Source organism: Centrocercus urophasianus, unplaced genomic scaffold (assembly GCF_019232065.1).
Source record: "Centrocercus urophasianus isolate 14NV4802_14NV808 unplaced genomic scaffold, USGS_Curo_1.0 seq_18, whole genome shotgun sequence".
Lineage (NCBI taxonomy): Eukaryota > Metazoa > Chordata > Aves > Galliformes > Phasianidae > Centrocercus > Centrocercus urophasianus.
Window position 1 is genome coordinate 18,082,676 of NW_024884733.1, and position 22,919 is coordinate 18,105,594.

Genomic DNA, 22,919 nt, shown 5'->3' on the forward strand with positions numbered 1-22,919 from the left:
AAAAAAAAAAAGGAAGAAAAAAATAAAGAAAGAAATGGAATTTGCAAACTTCTGTAGCTAGTATTTATTTTGCAACCATGGTGCTGAAATAGCTAGAGAGATACATGTTTATGTTCCTGAGATCACAAGACATTTTTCTTAAAAAAAAAAAAAAAGAAAAAAAAAAAAAAAAAAGACTCCATTGCAGTTTTACTAAGAAGGAAAACCCTGTTTGTATTTGTAACACTCTAGAACTTACCCTAACTACATACATTTTAAAAAAATGCATCTGAAGTTTATTTTTCATATTTAACCATTGTTCCATCACTTCAGACATCACACTGTTTACAGTAGACATTGGAAAAAAAGGAAGAAGCGACGTACATAGATACGTTCTCAAAGTCTCACCATCTGCAGTTGGTGAAACGTCCACCAGGAGTCTTCTTCCCCACAGGAAGGTCACATTTATTCTGACATGCTTGCAAAGCAATTGTAATTGACTAGATGCTTGGTATTTGTGTGTTTTTAATGCTTGTTTGTTTTCTCATTTCTTCTGAACAGACTGTAGTGTGAAAGACTTCATGTTTTAAGCTCTTCAAAATATTCAGGCTCTAAAATCAGGTCCCTGGGTTTCCATCAGGCATATACGGGTATATTCTTCAACTGCACCACCTGTCCCTTCTAAATAGAAATCAGCTCTAAAAAAATTTCAGACTCTGAGTTCAGTAGCTCATATCTCAGAAAGGGAATCCTGCAAGTAAGAGTTTGTATTCATCCATAACATTTAAGTTACTTAAATACAAAAGTGTGGGCCATGAATGTATGTTTATGCTCTGTATAAAAATGGAGCAAAACCTGTACTAGGGATCAGATCAGAAATCTTTTCAATTCAGTAGACACTATTAAAGAGAAAAAAAAATACAGGTTACTACTTACCAAGAAAATGTGGTGCTAGATGGCTCTGCTCTAACATTGCTCTCTCTTGCTCCTCTAAAGGCCAGGGTGAATAAAATATGGTGAAAAAATCTAACAAGTTCATACAAGGACACAGAAATAATGCACCAACTACTGTCATGGCCAAAACTCTCAGCATAAGGGGGATTAATGTGACTTATTATCAGATAACTGTCCAGAGCAGTGAGAAACTAAAATCAAACTGAAATCATCTTTTGGACAATGAGTATTGGAACTCATAATTACCTTTATTCCTTGTAGTCATTCCATATCACAAAGTGGTGGGTTCACAGTTATCTCAAGAAAACAGGATGCAACTACTTACAAAATAGCCCCTCCTTCCTCCATCTTTGTAACAGCAATACATTGTCAGCATTTAGGAGTTCTTAGCAAGTATTAAAATTAACTTATTTCTAACAAGTCAGACTAAAGTAAATATATATTTTTTTAATCTACAAGTGCCTAAAAAAAAAAACAAAACAAAAAACAAAAAACAAAACAAACAAAAAAAAACAACAAACAAACAAACAGAAAAAACAGAAAAAAACCCACACAATAACAGAAAGATGGATCCTTTGTCTCAAGAATTGGATTTTCAAAAAACAATGTTGAGCCTTGTTTTCTTTCTTTGTATAGAGGTAACAAACCAGAGATCATTGCCTAATCCCAGTGATGTGCAACTTGTTACTGAGGCCTTCCTTGCTTCAGCAGGCAGTATCAGACTAGGCTGGGACCTTGTTTTAGGATAATCTGCTTTATTATACAGCCTGTCCTTTCTTAAGCTCCCTATTAGATTATAATATTCTCCCATTCTCCCACCCTGAAGATTTCCTCAGTCATTAATCAGAAACAAGATTCACTTTCAACTCACCAGACTGCCCCTGCCTACTCTGCAGGCACTAATTGCTGCCCAGCAGTGAGCAGGCAGCCAGCCCCTGCAGAGCTCAGAGGCATAGCACAAGGCAGCCTGCCCTGTTCTTCCTGCCTGAGCATGCTTGGATCCTACTGGGAAGGTGTCCTGGTTTTTGTTGTTGTTTTTTTTTTCTATAATCTTATATTCTATGAAACATATAATTTGCAAGTCATACAACACAGCACATCTTCTCTGAGACCAAACACAATGGTAATCAAATCACTTTCAAAGGTAACAGACTCATGGGTGGCTGCATCCTGAGCTGCCAATGGACAAAACAAAATAGTAATAGCAAAATGAACGTATTTTTTTTTCAGGACTTGCAGTGCATGTGAAACTAATCAGTATTTGTGTAACATGTTGGCAGCTATTTGAATACAAACACTTCCACTTGCATTTTCTAAGCATGGATCATCAGAACTTGACCTTGTCTGCCTTAGACCGCTGATTACATAGGGCTCTGAACATTCAGACCTATTATTTGTATCCTCATTGTCCTCCTTACTACCTTCACACTGCTGTCATGGTTCTAAATGGCACTGATCAGTTTGAATTCATTGAGGTTGTAATAAGGCTTACTTTAGCAACTTAGGTTCCCTTCTGTCATACAAAAATATCATAACTCTCAAGACATGGTTTGATAACTTTAATGAAGTTCTGCAATTTACAATAGTTGCAATAGTTCACAAAATATTAGAGATCACATATACATATAAACTTCTCCTGTTTTACAAGTCGACCAGTATGAACTACACAAGCTACATTTACTCACATAACAAAATGAAACATTGATGAGCTTCATTCACTGATCAAACACCTCAACAATTTACAGACCAACATTTTTCTGCAGCTGCTAAAACGAGAACAAATAAGTTATGTCAACAGATACACTGGCACCACATTCTACAAAATGAAAAGGCCAAACTGAGTACTGACTAAATGTTCCCAGATTTCTGTGGAAGTCAGAAGTAGTTACAGTGCTGAGCTTATACCAGCATCAAATATGTACACATTTTGTAGTTTCTGTGATTGGCAGAAAAAATCCTCAGGGTAAATGAAAGCATTTCATTTCATTATAAGCTTATTTAACCCATTAATTTTCTAGCCATTTTAAAACAAAAAATTGAAATATTTAAACTTCTTGAGTTCTTTTATTTTTCAACTCAAACTGTGAGAACATTTTAACATGAATTGGTACTTTGAGAAAAGTTTTGGTTTCTCAGACTGCCTTCCCAGTGAATCAATTTTCAACTATTTAGTCCAAATGTACTAACCTTTCACTCATAATTTGAAGTTAAATAGGTAAAAATAAAATAATTATATTTTAAAATAATCCTTCTGTTACGAAGTCTGATACTCTCATTTTTGCTTCTAAACAAAGTACATTCACAAAAGCCAATGCTTCTTTTAGCAGCAATAGAGGTGAAGGGCCTCCTGTATAAAGTCCTTGAAATTTTCAGACACCTTCAGATATACTGCATGTACTCAGCACTTCAGACATGGATGCTGCCAACATCAAGTATGCAGTTTGTTTTCACAAATAAAAACCACACACACAGTGCATCTCCCTACCCAACTGTTATACGTGAGACCTGTGCAACCTTTTACAAGTTGAGCACAGGTACCTTATGACTGTTTCTGTTTATTAACTAGAAAAACCCTTCAAGGAATTTTCTTCAGTGTGGAAATAAAAAATAAAATAAGCCGTACTCTTTATACAGACTAACCACAACTTTATGTCTGTTCATTTCAATAAAACTTACTGAAAAGACTAACAACTCACCAATAGGTCTAGAATGTAACTGTAAGCAAGCTGAGCTCATTTGCTTCTAACTGCGTTCCCATAGGGAACCTATTTTATCAGAGATTGGAAGGGACATATATGCTGATGAAGTTTGCAGCTCTCCCAAAAATTCATGCAGTAATTAACTGAGAATTCAAGTCAATGAACCAAACAAACTAGATTATTTAGTAAGTTAGCCACAGACAAAACATCTTTTATACATCCAATGGGAAAATGAATTGCCTAGAAGCAAAGAACACCCTCAGGGAAAGGATGGTGGATTTTATCATAGGAAGCAATGACTTTGGAAAAGGCTTTGTAAGTATCATTGATAGATGCAGCTACCCCTTTTAAAGAAACTAGAGATCATTTTCCCACCTGTATGGTTTTTTTTAAGAATCCTGCTTAGGTAAAGGATTTGGAACCCTGTTCTCTTTAGTATTTAGGAGAAATCTACAAAGATTAATCATTCTACAGCCATATTTGGCAGGGATATACACTAAAGTGAATTAAAACATTCAAATGCATCTTCTGGAGTAGCAGTATCAAACTGATAAGCAACAGGAGAAAATCATTCACAATTTAAAACAAATGCCAAGCCACTGAGCCTTAGAATTCATTGTGAAGTATTGCCCGTCTATGAGCATTGCTTCCATCATCTCTTCATACGCTGTGTCTGATTTTATTGCCCTGTTGAGCTGAGCGGCTGTAGATTTATTTGTTTGGAACTTACTGGTGACTCAGATATTGCTGCAACCTTTAAAGAATTCTTGATGGAGCTGAGTTCCCACATGTGTAAGTTTATGATGTGCATGCCACAACATCCCCTTGTGATCTTGTACAGGTTTTTAAGTACGGCTTTCCGGAGAAGAATATACACCCAGGGATCTAAAATCTGATTCCATGTTGCCATTCTGAGAGCGAAAAGTATTGTTTCACAGTTCTCCTTTGAATGACTTGCATTTATCCCAATTCTGGCCATTGACACCTGAAAATTGAACATTTTAAAATTATGCATCAAAAAATACAGCAAGTGAGGATATACATGAGTGAAATTTTCAACAGTATCATTAAGCATTACGTCTTCAAAGCATCAGTGTATCTCCATTACAAAGTTAATATTTTCGTGCATGTAACAGTTATTGTTCTATAAATTCTTTCATGTCTTAAATAGGATGAATACGCATTTCTGCTGAACTACTGCTGAAACTTAAATGGATGACAGTGACCAGACAGAGAAGAGCCTCCAAAAACAGAAATTGACTTGAGCAAGGAGTAAAAAATTAACCAGAACCTAAGCCAACAAGGCATGACAAGACTATTCCAGAGCTGCACTTTTTAAAGGATAGAGGGCATCATTAGAACAAAACACTTTTACAAAGAGTATTTACTTTTTCATACCTTCAAAGTGAAAGTCTGCATAAAGAACACAGCACATTGATTTCATCGCAATGAATGCAACAGAATATGATTTATTTACCCTAGAGATATAAGATAATTAGAGGTTAAGTTTCTAGGAAAATTTAAACCATAGTGACACAGGCCACCAATATCCTTCCTCTTGCCAGCACAGCTGCTGAGGGTCTTCTTTACCTGCAAGGACGAAGGAAATGCTGCACATGGACAGCCACCCACTACCATTTAGTTTCTCAGTCCAGCACAGCAGGATTACTTCTGGCAGAGGACGCTCAATGGGCACACAAGCCCAACACAGCTCAATAAGATGTGGCTGGCCTCCAGCCTTGCAGGGCTGCAGCCTAAGCGTTGAATCACCAGCCCAGCTGAAACATACAGTGTTGGAGTTCCTGCCCTGTAGAGACCTCTGTAGGCTTTCCGCCACTGAGGTTTTGTAACCTGAGTTCCTGTGTGAAGAAAGCCCAACTGTGTAAAGCCAGGAATGTGACAGAGGATAGTAAATTATCTCTCTCTATTATTAATGTTAAAAGCACATGAAGACTTTTTTGGTAGTGGGATGAAACACTGTTCAGCTTTCAGTTCCAAAGCATTTAAAGTGATACAGTTAAGTAACTAAGAAACAAGATATTTTGCAACTGATGCTATGAGTACACTGATTTATTGAGCGATGAGAGGTAGGGTCAGTCTGTACAAGCGCAGAGTCCTATTTTCACAAAGATACATCGTAAACAAACAAAACTTAAAAAAAAAAAAAAAAAAAAGAGAAAAAAGCTACTGGTCAAGATTCTAGCACAGCCATTTTACTTCTTCAAGATAATTCCAAGTACTGCTAGGCCCGGTCTCCATCTTGCAGGTCACCACACCTGGGGATAAATTTCCATGCAAAACAGAGTGAATGCATAAAAGGAGACTGTACTTGATTGAGGCATTTGGTTAAGAGTTTCTGCATGGACAACTGTGGGAGCAGAGAGGAGAGCCCACAGGAACATTCCTAGGGAAGCTGGTAAGACTGGCAGAAGCACAGCTGGGAACCAGTGAGTGGAGGGGGAGGAATGTCTGAGCACCATGCCAACACAAATAACTACAAGTCAGTTTACTGAATCTGCCTTTCACCCCACAACTGTTGGGTGCATTCCTTTCTGACATCAGCAGCCCACCCAAACTTAGACAAGTCCTTTGACTTTTGCACTGGACGTTTTCTCAAGACAGTCCAACATTTTATTTATTAGAGGTCCAGTACAAGCCAAATTCAGATGGAGTACTCCTTATTCATGTAAGTAGAACAGGCAGCAAAGGACAACACAACATAGTTCAGACTAACATTCTTATCTGATATATAGCATGTTTGGCTTAATACAGATATACAGCTTCCTAATTTGCTTCTTGATGTTTCTGTGTGTACTTCACAATTCCATTTGTTCTTCTCTCTTATTCTGCAAAGTTAATAAATGCCAAATCCAAATGAATTCTATCCCCAGAGTAAAAGGCAGCAGAGGTTGTTACTTAAGAAGAGTAGCTGTATCTGCATTTTGAAAAAATATCATTTTCTTACATGTCTAGCAAACCTGAGATTCCTTTCTATTTAGTATTAATAACTTCTAAGTGAATAAACTTATTTGTTGTTCAACTTGCTACCTGAACACTAAGTAATTCTGTCTGGACAATGGCTGTCCTTAAAACACTATCTAACGATCAGGAAACCTGATACATAATTTTACAGATTTTGATATTTGCATAATCTTCATTTGGGACATTTAAGTTATGTCTTATGAACACTGGATGTACATAGAATAATGCATTTGAATACAAGTAGCAAATAGAAGGTACAGCTTGTGCATGTAGACAAATGCTTAAGCAAGTCAGCTGTGAATCCCACTATTGGAAGTATTGAGATAAAATGTTATCTACAGATTGTGTTTCACAAAATAAGAATTTTCTTAAATTATTTAGGAGTATTATTCAAAAATAAGAAACTAATAAGAAACTATCTGGGGGGGGGGGGAAGGGGGGAGAGGAGGGATAACTAACGCCATCATAAAGCGATATACCAATTTTTTGAAGATCTGTGAGGCTGAGAATTCTATATAGGCCTAGAGCAAGATTCCCAGTCCAGCTGAGCATTTTTATCCTAAAACACAGAATAGCAGCAGTGACAGAGATGGCTCCACCATTTCATCTCTGGATATAAACTGAAATAAATCCACTTCTCTAAACAGTCTGCACTGCTCAGGGAGCTCTTTTGTACATAAGACAACAAGTAAGAAGGCTTCAGGCATATGAAACCAATAGCACACCAACAGAGGACAAAGAGAAGAACATAGACTGAGTTCATTATAAATCATTACTACCACACTTTAATATTCATCCTTATTCAATTTTAAATTCAAATCATTTTGAAATCATAAACAGTTAGAAGGCCTCATGCACTACCATCCCTTAAAGTTCTCAGATGAATCAAAACCTCAGTCTGTTTTTGCTACATAGGTATGAGAAAGTCATGTCACAACTGGCAGAAGTCTCCAGAGATTGCTACAGTGATTACTTAGGGGAGCAAGACCTTCTCTGAAGGCACAGAAGTGTCAGTTTTTTTCTTGTTTGGCTAATACTGCTCAATAATTAGGTCCAAGCTGAGAAACCAATTTAAAGAACAATGTGCTTTTTTCTTTTCCTGCAGGACTATCAGGTTAATATGATTAAGGAAGGAATTCTCTTGCCTGTAGCCAGGAAGGAAGAGGGAAATGCAACATGATTGGACTGGATGATCTTGTAGCTCTTTTCCAAACCTTGATGATTCTATGACTGTATCCTATCTGGTTTGACCTATACAACTTATTTTAACAGCCATTCAAATTCAGCAGCATGACTCAAAAAATGAATCCCCAGCTGGTAAATAAGAAATGTAACTCATGACATTTTCTAACATATTTAGTAGTATGAAAATCCAGAAAGTATTTTGCTGAGTTACACAATGCTTATATGGATACAGCTGTAATATGTCTCCCTGGCTTTTGAAAAAATGGAAGTCTTACTTGATATAACCAATACAATTCAAATGTTCTTTAGGAAAATAACTCTAAAAGCATTAGTTAAAAACACTGACTTTTTAAACAAAGTTTCTCTGACTCATGTACTGGTTTGAATTACGACCAAAGAGCTCCCTGTACCCCCAAAATAAATACACACAAGTCCAAACTTGTGTCAAGCACAAACTTGACACAATGCATTAAACTTCTCCATTATTTTTTCCAATTTTAGGTTTCACTACAAACAAAGCTTACTTTTCAAAATCCAAAATGTCACATGAAAAAGTTTTAAAACATTTTCAAATTGTTGACTTCTGCAACTGCATCTTTCATTTAGCATTAGAGAATTGTCATTTTCCTTAGCACAGAGTTCAGTGCAAGAAAATGGAAAGAAAAAAAACAAAACAAAACAAAACAAAAAAAGCAGCTAGCTCCAGAGCTTCACACCACTCTCCAAATATAAACAGCATGTCTTTAATTTCCCTTCCAATTGGATCTCAATTAGATGAGAATAACTAACAAGCTAAATGGCAGTGCTGATCAGTTGCATTCCTGTTAAGCCTGAAGGACAGTCAGTCAAAACAAGAAGCAGACTCTAAAGCTAGTTAGGAAATAAGGCAAACTTTAGTATTACTTTGATGCATTTCAGCTTGTAAACTCTAAAAACAAGTTCTATCCTTATCCTTCAGGAAACCAGATAAAAAGCCCATCACCAAAAGATTGGTATGGAAAGAGCAGACAGGCAAATTCTGTTGTTTGCAAACAAATATCAGAAATTCTCTCCCGCTGCAGGTCAACCTTTAGTCTCCATTTCTTTGTAGGAGCCTCACAGACCTTCTCAAACTTCTTTTTTAGGATTCCATTGAAAGAATTTATGAGAATTTCCATCAAGGTAAGTCCATGCTTTTTCCAGTACTTGCAGAGTTGTTATATTTTGTCACTGTCATGGATGCCTATGTTGAATCCAACATGCAAATCCCCTCCTTCTAAACCACACTGGACACAGGGTAGCATTCCATGCTCTCTATGGATACAAAAAATACATATCTATTTCATTTTTTAAAAACTTCTGGAAGTTTTTGAAACTGCCATTGTTCAAGTGCACTTCAAAGAAGTTGCAGTTTGCTGTAGGTAAGATCTGATTAGAAGACAATAATTTATAATATTCTCTATAATATTCTCTAAAGACAAACTAAGAAAATAAACGCAAAGGAGAGGAAGAGAGAGAGTTGGAAATCAAAATTCCATGTACATTTGATGTACAACTTTGTATCACCTAAAAACAGGAAGAAACATTGACAGCAGATTGCATACACAGTTTCATAAATACTGCAGTATATCAACTGAGTATTTGTTGCAACAAAGCTGTGTATGCTTCATTTTATTTTTGCCTCCATGTGTAAAGTTTTGCAGACTCAGCTCTTCACAAGCAGAAGTTAAATAAGGGATTCTCCTTTTCTGCCATTTATTCTGTAAAAAAAAAATTTGCCATTTTCAATTAATAATGGATCCACTGGCTCACTATTCAGCTCAGGGAAAATCTGTGTCTGCTTCTTGAAATCAAGTTCCAATCTATCACACATAAATCAAGAAAGGTGACAACTACCTGCCATGTTATACATCCTTAACAATTCCTATTTATTTAGTATTCCGTTAAACTCAGTCCAAGACATCTTCCCTGCTAGTGTCACAATCCTCTGTGGGAAAGACAGGACACAACCTGAAAAGATTTGGACCAGAGGTAGCTAAAGTTGCAAAACCATCTGTGGCTGCTTATTTAGCCTCCATGTGCTCCATATATTTACCATCTCCAGCACAGAGCTATGTAAGCCTTTTAGGTATTGTAAAGGAAAATACACTCAGAGCTCAGAACCTGCTTCAGCAGTGGGGGATGGATTAGGTTATCTTCAGAGATCCCTTCCAATCCCTACGATTCTGTCATTCTGCAAAACATAATGCAACATTTTGTATGAAGCCTGTGAACATAATTTCAAATCTTTCTTTCTCAAACTCAGTTGATCCTATATAATCAGGTAATTCTTCAAAAGCCAATGACACTGCCTCATGAATGTGAGCATCTCTTCTTCTCGCAAGATCAAAACCACCCTTGAAAATTGGTAGGTCTGACCTCACCGCAACTAAACACCAAAGGACCGCAGCCTGGCAGCATACAGGCACCACCTGACCTTGCCTGATAACTACTCCTCACTGAGGCCAATCAGCTGTTCTTGGCTTTCTGCTCTCCTCAAGCAGGCTCAGGTCTGCAGAGGACTTACAGTCTATTGCGCTCTATTACTGTGCCACAAGAGCTAGGGGGATATTTTCACCATCTGTGTTTTTACAGCTCCAGGCAAAATATTTATGCATGGCAATATACTTTCTGAACAAACATTTAGAAGCATCATTTGAAATGACATTTTTATGTATGCAAGAATTTATCAAAATTACTGAATAAAATGTAGAGTACCATAACTTTATACTCACCATTTATATCTTTACTGCCTCTGGCATTATCATGCTCTCTGTAAGGCAGAAATGCAATGTTTTTGGTGTGCACATACTAGCAAACACTAGCTAAAACTAAAACCAGAGATTTTATTTTCTGTCAGCTTTCCACTTGAAGAGTACCTACAATAACCTATATTCATCTTGGCCTTGAACAAAACATTCCAGGTTGTTTCTCTTTGTTTCTTCAAAAGAATCCAGATTTTTTCAATTTTAGACTGATGGTCTTTTTTCCCTTCTCTTCTCTCCCTCAAAATTACCCATACTTTTGTTCAGCTAACTGACAATATAATTACTCTAGCAGCTTAATTGATTAACTTACTTGAACTGAAAGAACAATGGATACAGATAGAGAAGAGTTTAGCATTGAAAACAGTAGATGACTCACTTCATACTGAAAATGCATAGACTGTGTTGCTGCCTAACAAGGCATACAGCAAAAATCTTTTGCATGGAAAATTAATTTTAGAGATAAAATGAAAATATTTTTTACCCAATGCTGAAACTTTAAGAACATCTGTGAGATCTCTCAGGACCAGAAAACAATAGAGTATTTATAAGGATCATCCTGAGAAACACAATATAGCAAAGTAAATGTTTAAAGATGTATGAGCTATACATATTCAGGATCCATCCCCTCTTCCAAGAGAGACAGCTGGGAAAACCTTCATAGCCAGGAACTAGTATATCACTTCTTTTGTATTGGATTTGCTTGCATACTTTCACAGTCACTTGGAAAATAATCACATCTTTAATTGATTAAATAAATACTCTCACTGATTTACACAGAAGCAATATAACTTCACTGACTAATACAAATGCCCAAATAAAGAATCACAAGAAACACACAATACTGGGAGGAGTGAAACAACTATGAGAATGAAGAAAAAACAGACTATATACAGACAATCTGGAAGAGGACAAAGGAGCTGCAAAGGTCCATAACTATACAACAAACTCAGCATTTACTGTTATGCAAGAGATCAAATGAATGCCTTAGAAATAGACTGCCTTTCCAATTACCATCACATTCATGCTGCTTCATTACTAAAGTTATCCTTGACTGGATTTACACATATGAGGAAAGATGCAATATAGATTCAGCACCTACTACCAACCAGAGGCAAACCTCTCACTTCTTGAAGAGCAGAAAAATGTGATCCTATAAAAGCTGCAGGAATTGCTTGTCAGGTTGTCATGTTTGTCATTCTCTCAGATTTGATAAATCTAGGCTGAATTCTCCAAGGATTTCTTGCAGTTATCACTCCTTAACTTCAGAGGAATGGCACATATATGCAGGCTTTCAAGGCAGATACAGCTGAAGTAACAGATACCCATACAGAGTAGAAGCAGGAAAAAAAGGGAGAAGAATTCCACTCTGAGTATGTCATGCCACATAGTAGCCTCTTCATCTCTTCTAGAATGCAGATGGCATTGATGTGCAACAGGCCCACAAGGCCTAAAGTAATGACAGATCTAAAAAAAGTGATGAACCTATTATCTATCGAAGGGGTCAGACCTCCTATTTAATGTTCTGAGAAACCATAGCCCTGATTACTTGAGCATAGGAAAAAAAAAAGTTAATTTGTAGTCATATTTTACGTGTGTTTATGTTCATCATACATACAATTATATAGTAAAGAAAAATGAGAACATTTTTAAATATGGAAAATATGGACAGAAATACCAGTTACTTCATGTTATCTGATTTGCTGTATTTACAGATCTGGCTGGAGGAAAAGGAAGGTGTGAAGCATTCCCTTACTAAAGTAACTTATTCTATATATCACGTGGGAGAAGTGTACTCAGAAGCTACGAACTGAACTACCAGAGTTAATAAATTTAAATTACATTTACAAAATTGGAATATTTAATTTAAAATATTTTTATTTCTGAGGTTAGCAAATAAATTAGAGGGGACTGCTATGCAGTTGGATGACCTTTTAGGTAGAGAAGAAACTAAAAATCAGATCTCCACTTAAGACTGATTTATTTCTTAGTGCTTCTGCAAACCCACACTTCTGGTAAACTTAAGTGACTATTACATAGATTCGCTTTTATTTCTAATACACTACCACACTAACACACTGTAGATCATACAACAAATTGCTATCACCTGTATGGACTGTTTTAACACAATTTCATGCAGTCAGGAAGATGGGAGTGCTGGCAGCACACAGGTCTGAGATGGCAAGTTGAAGATCACACATTAACTTCTTGTTCTCCAATGAGAATGTAATTCTTGGTTTCTGGCAGTTTAGTATTGAGGCACTATTCAGCTTCCTATAGGCAATCATGCAGAAACAGTTCCGATGCTGAAACCTGCAGTTTGACACACACAGGTCTTCACACAGCTCATTAAGAGGAGCTCCTAAGAAAAAGCTTATTCTCCACCTCTCTCCTGCTCTGTCTGTAGCAGGTAAGAAGTATCCTTCAGCAAGAGGGGGTGTGCCTACAGCACAACTCAGGTTCTCCTCAGCTATTTAATCTCATCCAATACGAGAATGAATCTGAAAAAAATAAACTGCATTTACCAAAAATTCACCATAACTGTTGTGTAATGTCATTTTGGCAATGTTCTGCTACCTGATCATTATGATTTCTAAGAGCAACATTCACAGATGCCAGTATGGTGATGTGCTCCTGTTCTGCTCCACACTGCACACGCACACAATAAGCAGAACCTCTCCTTCCTGCAGGAGTTTATAACCCAAGCAAACAGCTGTAATTCCTCAATTCCTGATTATTTAAATGTAAAGTTTAAGTCTTAAAAGCAGATGAAACAAGAATGAAAAGAACTGAATTAGAATTGCTCTACTTTAAACAGACTATTTCCCAGAGGTGAAACCAAAGTATTCTCTCAGACACTAACAGATTCTGCACTACTGAGATAAGTAACTTCTGCTAAAAAGTAGTATTTTTCATAGAGATCATAAATAAGAATTAACACCATAATAGCACAGTGATTATCTTACAAAATATATGAACGTGTATTCCACACAGAAGTCTGTCCTGTAAAACCTGGTAAGTTTCTGGAGTTACTCCATGTGGGTGTATTTGTCCGTGAGACTTTTCCATGAGAAGTTTACCATTTAAAGGCTTCTGATAGACAGAAAAAAGATCTTTCCTAAAATAACAATCCAAAAATGGTTATGCAGTGTATGACATTTTCCAAAAACGGTTATGCACTGCACGATATTTTCAAGCAAAAAAGGCCCGAATAAGTGTCATACCTAAGAAACAGGGAGAGTCCACTCCTATCAAGCAAAATTGGAAAGCACCTCTATATCTTTCTGTATCTATCACAGCATGCCAATTGAACAAAGGAGAGGAGGTTAAAGAGTGTAACTTAGTTTAGGTTTTCAGAATACAAATGGTAACTTCAAAACTGAAAAAAAAAATAATCAAAATTTTCTGTGATAGCCACTGACATCTATCTGGAATTAAATATTGTTTCAATTTATAGACTATCATGGCTTAATTTAATAGTTAAAATTCAAATTTAAAAATCAAGTGGCAAGCAATTTTGAAAGAAAAGTGAAGTAGCACATTATTTTGAAAATGCAGTGTTTTCACATGGTTGAAATTCTGCCTCTTAATCTACCCAAAGCAAAGTAAAGTCAATGCATCCTGATGGCACTGCGTTTTCAGAAAAAGGCTTTACATAAGTTTTTCTAAACAGCACACGTAAACATAAATAACTGTAATTATGCTTCTTCCAGTCTTTACTGATAGAGGACAACCTGTCAGCCTCAGATCTTCTTTCCTTCCTGGTTCCCATCCCTACCGCAGGACAACATGTTGACTACTGTTCATTTCTTCTTTACTGTGAAGAACTGCTCAACTGCCTGCCTTCTGTGAGAGGGAGGCAAACATTTACATTTGCATTACAAACAGCCACATTTAATAGAGACTTTCTAAGTAGTCTATGATAAACTAAGTCCTGGCCCACAGTAAAAAACATTTTTAAAAAATGAATCATATTTCTCAGAAAGGCAAAGACATTAAGAGCTCTACAAACTGCAAAAGGTGAAAACATGAACAGAATGATTTTGAACACTAAGAGTGTCTTTGAAATTCAATATTATTTTAGGTGGACTTACTCGTTGGAGCATCAGTGTTCTTTTCAATCTCATTAATCTCTAAAGTCTGCAATTTATTTCAGCCTACAGTGAACGTTAGGAATGGTATAGCAACACTTCAGCAATGCAACCCTGAGTGTCAATTTTGGGTTCCCCATCCCTGGAGGTGCCCAAGACCAGGCTGGATAGGGTACTGGGCAGCCTGATCTTGTGGGGGGCACCCAGCCCACGGCAGGGGGTTGGAGTAGGTCTTTAAGATCCCTTCCAACCTAAGTAATTCCACGATTCTAACATGTCTGTGAAGCAAGCAAGATCATGCAGGCTGCAGCTTTGACGGGCAGTGGCATTAGCAGTGGCTGTGGCCAAGGAGTCACCCAGGAGAGCCCAGAGGCTGCCCTGCATTCAACTACAAGGGCCCCACTGGTGAGATGTGGACTAGCATCCTGGGACTTATGCCAGCTGCATTTTTCAACTATGAAAATCACCAGCCAGAGAGCACAAGAGAAACTTTTAAGTAACTTAAGTTCTTTAGTAGCCAACAAAACTTGAAGGCAAACAAACAGTGCTAAAAAAGCAATGAGCCCATATAAATGATCCCCCTTGCTCCTATAAGCATACATTAGAACAAAGGAAAATCAGACAGCTTATAAAAGAATATGTTGAGACTCTTCAAGTGCAACTTGGGTATAAACTCCTGGCAAAGTGTTGTTGTTCATGTATACATGTGAGTACACATACAGAAACATGAAAATGACATTCACAGAGGATTGCCTGCTACAGAAAAGTGCCTTCTATTATATGCAACAACATGGCCTAGAATTTAGTTACTGTAAACCTGCAATCCACCAACTTCCTTAATCACATACCAACCGTGAGCTTGCCTCAGTACCTGAAATATCCAGTGGAACAACTGGGTCAGAGGCCAGGGTAAGGATATTGCACTAAGAGCCACCCTTCAACACAGCACTTTCCTTTCTCACCTCCTCCAGTAGTGTTTCCACTGGAGGACCATTAAGACTGGAACTCTGATTGGACTGATTCAACAATCTGGAAGCTAAGTGCAGCCCAAGATGCACAAAAAGCAACCACTGAGCCTCTCTGCATTCAGAGGACACCAAGTCAGAGTTCAGGCACAATTAGAATAACAAATTGGAAAGGCAAGGGATGACATGAGAAGTGACTGCTAGAAATTAACTTAGGTAATAAAAATAACAGCTGAACAAAAGTGGATTTAATTATATGAAATAAACAACTCAAATTTTTCCAAAAAAAAAGAAAAAGAGAGAAAGAGAGTGAGAGAGAGTGAGAGAAAGAGAGTGAGAGAAAGAGAGAGAAAGAGAGAGAAAGAGAGAGAAAGAGAGAGAAAGAGAGACAGGATTCGGATAACTGTATGGAAAAAAGATCTTGAGAAGAATAATTTAAACGTAACAGTATTTTTTGCATGCTAAGACGTGTTTCACATATGAAAAGGGTTAGACTTTTCTCCATATCATAATTTGTTCCTGTAGACAAATTCTCTGTGAAATAAACCCCTCCTGTCCATAATTACAGGAAGTTCACTTTGCTTTCACAGAAATAGAATTTAAAATGTGTCTATCCCTTGAGCCACAGAGAACCTGATGTACTGAAGTGAGGATCTGCTCAAATGAACATAGCTCCAAAGCCAAGCTGTTTCACGGCAGGCCAACTTTATAAAACAATTTATGTCATCAGCAGTGCTTGTCACAAAATGCTCCAGCTCAGCTATTTGCTTTGAGAATCCAAGCCCTTGGGACCAAATTTATCCAACAAAATTCACATATCCTAAGACAAGCAAGGATAAAAAACGATGAGTTATTATACATAGAAGTCAATGTTACTATCTTCAGAACATATATTCCTGGAATTACCCATCACAAAACGATTTGGATTGTAAGAATAAATGTGCTTCCGTGAATCACTGACCACACAGATTATTGGAAAACTCATGAATTTCACTTGCTCTTTTTTGTCAGTTTCCTCACCCTTCCAGCTCCTCAAAAGAATATAAATGTTTCCCTACAAAGGAATAAGCAGGTTGTAAACTCCCAGCCAACATAACCCTTGCTGTCTATAATTAACAATTACGGAGAAATTTAATGAATAACAATCCTTAAATGAGAAATTTCTCCTTCCCCTCACTCTCTTATGGAAGGATTCCTACAGAGTTGCAGAGAACTTGAGAGTTGCCCATTTTTGAGAAGCAAACAAGATAAAAGAGAGCTTCACAAAAGAACTCAGAAGAAAGTCCCTGTCCAACAGTCCCAGCCAAACTACAGGCTCTGTTTCTGCAAAATGCTACAGATCTCCAGGAGTCTTAAAAGAGAGGTGGTGACAGATTATAATATTATGTATTTTTTGTATACACACCTGTTTTTTGCAAGCTCATTTCCACACTGGGCACTGAGAAGGGTGATGGGTCTAATGCCATTTAAAGGAGATTTTAAGAAAGTACAGTGACATAACTCCACTTAAAAAACAAACAAACAAACATATACGTGTGTGTGTGTGTATATATATATATATATATGAAAATGCAGCAAAAAGTAAATCTGTTCCAGACTACAATATTGGATAGACTCTTGCAATCCACACATATATGACGACTGACGTAACACCAGACTAGATTGAAAATAGAAGAAAAATAAACAAAATAAACCCCTGTCAGATGGTGAATCACTTTGAATAAATCCCAACCCCAGTATTTGCAAACCACATGTGGCATAAACTATCTCACCTTCCTCTGCCTTCTCTTCAAAATGTTTGTTTGGTTTCTAATTCCTTTGGTTTAGACAGGGGTGAGTCACTCTCAAATAACATTTTATCATATACACCCCGTAGGTCAGAGGGCATAGGCAAAATTCTCAGTTTCAAAGACTAACACTTCTAGATTTCATCTTAAGAAAAAATTAAACAAGCAAATGAATGCAAAACAAACATAATTAGATATTTTGTCAAATAATTTCATTTATGGATGCCTGAATATATTTATTTCAAAATAAACTTTTGTAGGTATACGCTGCTCAAACTGTGGAATCTAAACCATTAATTTAACAAATTAAAGGCCCTGAGAGGTTTCAGATTTGAAGCAACAATTCACCATAAATCATACACCTCAATAAACTCTGGATCTCTTCGTTGCAGCGCTTTAACAGTACATTCTTAGCAAAACTTTACTGCACTCAATCTGCATGCTTCACTGCTGTTCAGTGAAGCTTGCTACATTAACACAGTGCTTACAATTCTCTTGGCGATTTCTGAGCAGAATGCTTTCAAAGCTAAGAGAAAGTTGGTAATTTAGATAATTAATTCTGATGTAGTTTCTGCAATCCCAACAGCTCAGTCTACACCAAGGTCTTGCTGCACTTCCCAAACTCTCTGCCTAACCATTAATTGTTCGCTTCCTTGAAACTTACTTCCAGGAACTAAATCCTCTCTTACACAGAATTTTTAAACTTCTCATTTCTCACATTTATTTGCTCATAGTGCAAAATTCTTTTCCATACTGATGGGCTGACTTTGGTGATAGTTTGGTGCATCTCAGTTCAAGCAATGTAGGAGCAAAACACTGAGAGCTCGCAATGCACAGAAAGCATAAGAGATTTGCACCATGAAAGTTATACAGCACCTGATGAATAGACCAGAATTGCTTGTGCATTACCCTCCTATGCAACACATTCTCAAAAACTACCAAGTAATACCAAATTTAAGGAAGAAATCAGTCACTGTCTATCTCACCAGCTGATGAGACCACCATGCTCTAAAAAGACTATGAAAAAAAATTCCTTCTGGAATAATAATTCACTGTAAACTACAGCCTAGATGACGGTCAATATTTATAAGAAAAGTAGCTCTGTGATTTTATTAAAGATTGTCAACATTTTAAAAAATAGTTTCATAAATGAAAATTGAAAAGCATAAGAAATCACCCAAGCTACCAAGAGCAAGCAGAATAGTTGCAACTCAGTGTTCCTTCAAATGCTGGATAAATGAAACACCTCCTCTTTAAATGAAAAATCCATGGCTCTTTTGACAAGCAAAGTAACTGCAGCCTTTAAGGAAAGTTACTTTGTACAAAAATAAATGTCAGAGAAGGATAAATTATTGTTTACCCATGAAAATTAAAGCCACCCTTTCTGTTGTTTTTCTTGATAACCATTCTTTGTCTTGTCCCAAATGAATTTTTTAAGTGTTGGAAATTACTGGAAGTAAGGTCACTACATGAGCTTGCTGGACTGCTCTGATGACTATTTACGCTGCATATTCAGCAATCAGGACACTGACAAAAGCTAACATGAATTTCAACTATGTTGTAGAGCAAGTCTAGAAAAATCAGTAGAGAAGCAGGGGAAATTCTGTCGTGGTTGAACACAAGTGGCAGTTTTTGTGCTTTTCAGCAAAGCATAGGCATATCCCTGCATTCTCCCTCATGTCTGTGGCAGCAGGTTAATTGGCTGTTATCTGCCAGATATACCTAGCTGCTGCAGCTGTTGGAATCCTATTTAGAAGCAGTTCAGGTACCTCCACACTATACCAAAGCTGGTGAGAACATGAGAGAGATATGGCTGGATCTCAGATTTAGATTTCTATTTTTGTAAACTCTAACCAAATTCACTCCTTGTTCACGTCAGAGAAAAACTATCAGACACTGTATCTGGGATACAAATTAAGCTTCAATATTAATTGTGGTTAACCTTTCTCACCCTAGCTAAAAATTAAAACAGCTTCAGTTGGGTTTACATCATTAAACACCTTCAAAAAGCCATCATAACACAGGAGCCGTCAAATTATTTGCCATATCATAATCCCATTTCCATTGACACCATTCACTGACAGCACACAGTACCCTGAGCACCACCGACTGCTTTGGAAGAGTCACAGCACTTACTAGCACGGAGCCCTGAGTTACAGCCCGCACAGCTAAGAAAGCCCTGAGCACACAGAGCAGCTTTGCTAGAGATCTGTCTGGATTACAAACACAGCTTGATCAGGTCTGAACCAAATTTTTACATTAACCTACTGCCAACTGTTTTTTTTTTTTTTTTTTTTTTTTTTTTAATAAAAAAAAAAACTTAATCATATATAAACTAAATTTTTAAATTAACCAATTCTTTTTTTTTTTTTTTTTTTTTTTTTTTTTTTTTTACATAACTCTAAAGCAAAGCCCTTAATACCCTGCTAATGGAATGGAGAATTTTTATGTTCTTAACTGTTATCTTCTGTAGCATAGTTCACAAGTAGCAGTAAACTGTAATAATAACAAAGAACAGGCTAGCATAAATAAAAACTGACAGGAACCACAGTACAGACTAAATAGAATTGCCACTCCAAGATTTCAGTGAATTTTTGAACGAGGTCAATATTTGTTTTAAATTATTCCATTACCCATCTGCTACCACTGTCTGCTTCACGGCACCGGTATTCACATTCCCTATACATCTTATTTGCTCAGTGTACTTCACTTATGACTAGAGGTAAAGAATAATTAGTAATTTTGATATAGCAGCAAATGTACACACATCACAGGCAACATGCTGTAAAATAAATATATTCAAATATGACTGGAGCTATTGTCGCAGCTAAATCACCTTTAAACCTGGAGATAAAAAATATAAGTTTTATACAGTGACGTGCATTAAAAATTGGCAAACACATTAGGCTCTTACCAGGAATGGACTCCAGCAAATGCAAGAAACACACATTATAGCCAAGAGCTGAATGATCATTTCAAAATGATGCGATCTGCCTTGTCTTTGTTGACTTTTAAATTTGACCCTTAAGAGGGTAATTCCTGTGACAGCATTGCACAAGAATGAAATAGCAAGGGCCAGTAACCCAAGGCAAGAAAAAAGTAAGAGATAAAATCTGTCTTCCCAGTCCTCAACATGTTCTGTTTTATAGAAGCACCAGGTCCTCGATGCTTGAATTTGATAGGCTCTAAACCTAAGAATAGGCAGCAAAGCTATAAGAACAGCAAACAGACATACCATAGTCAACATCATTTTCACATGTTTAGAAGTCATTTTTGTGGAGTGAAATATTGGCTTGGTGACTCCAATGCAACGTTCAACAGCCATCACACTGCCCAGGAAAAGTGGGCACAAACCAAAGAAAACCATGCAGATGCCAAAAACACTGCAAAGAATGTTGGACTGGTTAAACCGAATCCAGTCTTTGTCCGATGCATACACAAACACTGCGATGGCTCCGTTGATGAGGTGGCCAAAGAGATCGGTGATGACCAAGCCACTAGCAAGAAGTAAAAAAGAGGCTTTGGACTTCTGTCTAAATCTCTGATACGCTTTCATGAGAATTGCTATTGCGAGACTGTTGGACAAAATTCCCACTGTCATGAAAATTATTGAAAAGAAAACGGAAATCTTCTTCTCTGTGTGGCAGGTTGTGTTTTTTAAGATTCCAAATGCAGCCAGCCCTGGTGATTTTGAACTGTTCATGGTTGGGGGATGAGAGGCAGTGCTCAACACATTTCAGCAGCCTTGCAAGCAGAAGGCATCTGTAATTTAAAAATAATAAGACATACAGTGTAAAAACAGTGCAAAAAGCATACTATTGTTCAAAAGACATTTGAAGCAGAAATCCCATAATGTTTGTCTGTGGTACAAATCTAATTTTCCTATTCTCTGAGTGCTATGATATGGCATCATATTATAGAGCAGCAGCCACAGGATAAAGTAATTATCTGCATGCATTATTTAATACAGGTATTTTACAGTACCTTGATACTTTCTGCAAGTATAATATATAATATACGTAATGTACACATACATCTGATCAGAGAAATAAGTATATTCTTGCGGTTCAACTACATATTATAAACAAATGTTTTTGTAACATACTCTTAGAATGAAAGTATTCACCAACCTGAACGAAGTCAAAAATGAAATACTGGATTGGGAATGCTCTGAGATGATAATCACACTGTTTTTCTTCCCTCACTTTAAGCACTTATTTTCAAAACAATGTCCCAGCATCTTCCAAGTCATTCTCCTCTCACAAGCCGATATTTTAAAGCTTTAACGCAACCGGCAGTGAAGCCTCCAGAGAATTTGTACCCTTTCTGAACTTGGACTTGAAGCGATCACTTATAGAATAGCCAATTCTGCAAGTTACTCTACACTTTATCTCTCATCTGAGGACATTCCTGATGGCAAAAACTCCTCATGCAGAAAGAACCAGTAGGCTTTAACAGCGCATAACACAAAGAGTGAAGTGGCTCGGTTACTGAAACATCCGATGAAAGCAGCTGAGCCCACGCCAGCGGTACTACAAGCGTTAAGGACCGCCGACGGGGAGTGCAGCCGGCACGAACCCGAACCGAGCACCGTCGTCCGTCCCCCCCACTCCCCACCTCCCTGCCCAGGGCTGCCAGCGCGGCAGCTCCGGCACCGCGCGGCTCCGAGCGCCCGGCACGTGGAGGGCAGCAGTGCCGCGGGGAAGCGCAACCGAGCAGCGCCCTTAAGAGCGCGGCGCCGACGGGGGCGGAGCGCCCCACCACGCCGGGCACAAGTGCCACCGCCGCTCCGCCACCGCCGCCCCCCGCTCACCTCCGTTCCGCCGCGCCGGGAGAGGCGCGGCGGAGCAGCGCGGTCCCCCGCCGGCCTCCGCCACCCGGTCCGCAGCCACCGCCTCCCCCCGGCGACCGCCCGGCGCCGCCCGCCTCCCGTCCGCCTCCGCCTTCTCTCCCGGCCTCCCTCTCCGCCCGTCGCTGCCGGCCCCGGAGAGAACGGTATCGGTGGTGCCGCCGACCGGGCGTGCAGCACCTGCCCCAACCCAGCGTCGCCTTTTCCCAGCCCTCTTCAGCAATTCGGGCCTCGAAGACGCTGAGCATAGGCCCTACCTCCATGGCTCGAGACCGAACCCCCCGACCGGAACAGGGAGAGATGCAGGAGAGCATCCCTCGCACACCAGCCCAGAGCAGGTGCTGCCTTGCTGTGCCTGAGTGCAGATGGTGATCTCTGGTAATGGAAGAGCCACATTGCCTCTTCGCACTACAGCATCAGGCAGCAATATCACTTGGTAGGATGAGCTGCTGCCCACGGCATTGCATCTGCAACTGCACAGCTCTTGTGGCAACTGAGAACCTGCATCTTTTAACTGCCAGATGCCACTTTACTGTTAATCACTTCTGCCCAACCACCCCTTCACAGTGGAGAGGGGGCTCAGGAATGGACAGCCCAGGGAATGCTGCATGGGATGCAGATGTGCACATCGCTAGATGCACCCCT

The 22,919-nt window shown here is 38.3% G+C and overlaps 1 protein-coding gene across 3 annotated transcripts; it reads right to left on the bottom strand.

Annotated features, from left to right (window-relative positions):
* Positions 1–2,477: 2,477 nt before the first annotated feature.
* On the bottom strand, positions 2,478–22,298 carry PTGFR (prostaglandin F receptor). 3 transcript variants are annotated; one of them, XM_042819666.1, is made up of 3 exons: positions 22,239–22,298; positions 20,661–21,187; positions 2,478–4,617 (listed from the first exon to the last, which is right to left on the bottom strand). In XM_042819666.1, exons 2-3 carry the CDS (start codon positions 21,126–21,128, stop codon positions 4,312–4,314), a joined length of 774 nt encoding a protein of 257 aa, XP_042675600.1. In that variant the 5' UTR covers positions 21,129–21,187; positions 22,239–22,298; the 3' UTR covers positions 2,478–4,311. The 3 variants fall into 3 exon arrangements, with proteins under 3 accessions (XP_042675600.1, XP_042675597.1, XP_042675599.1); XM_042819663.1 differs by having other exon boundaries at positions 20,340–21,187; XM_042819665.1 differs by lacking the exon at positions 22,239–22,298 and adding an exon at positions 21,556–21,934 and having other exon boundaries at positions 20,340–21,187.
* Between the last annotated feature and the right edge of the window lie 621 nt (positions 22,299–22,919).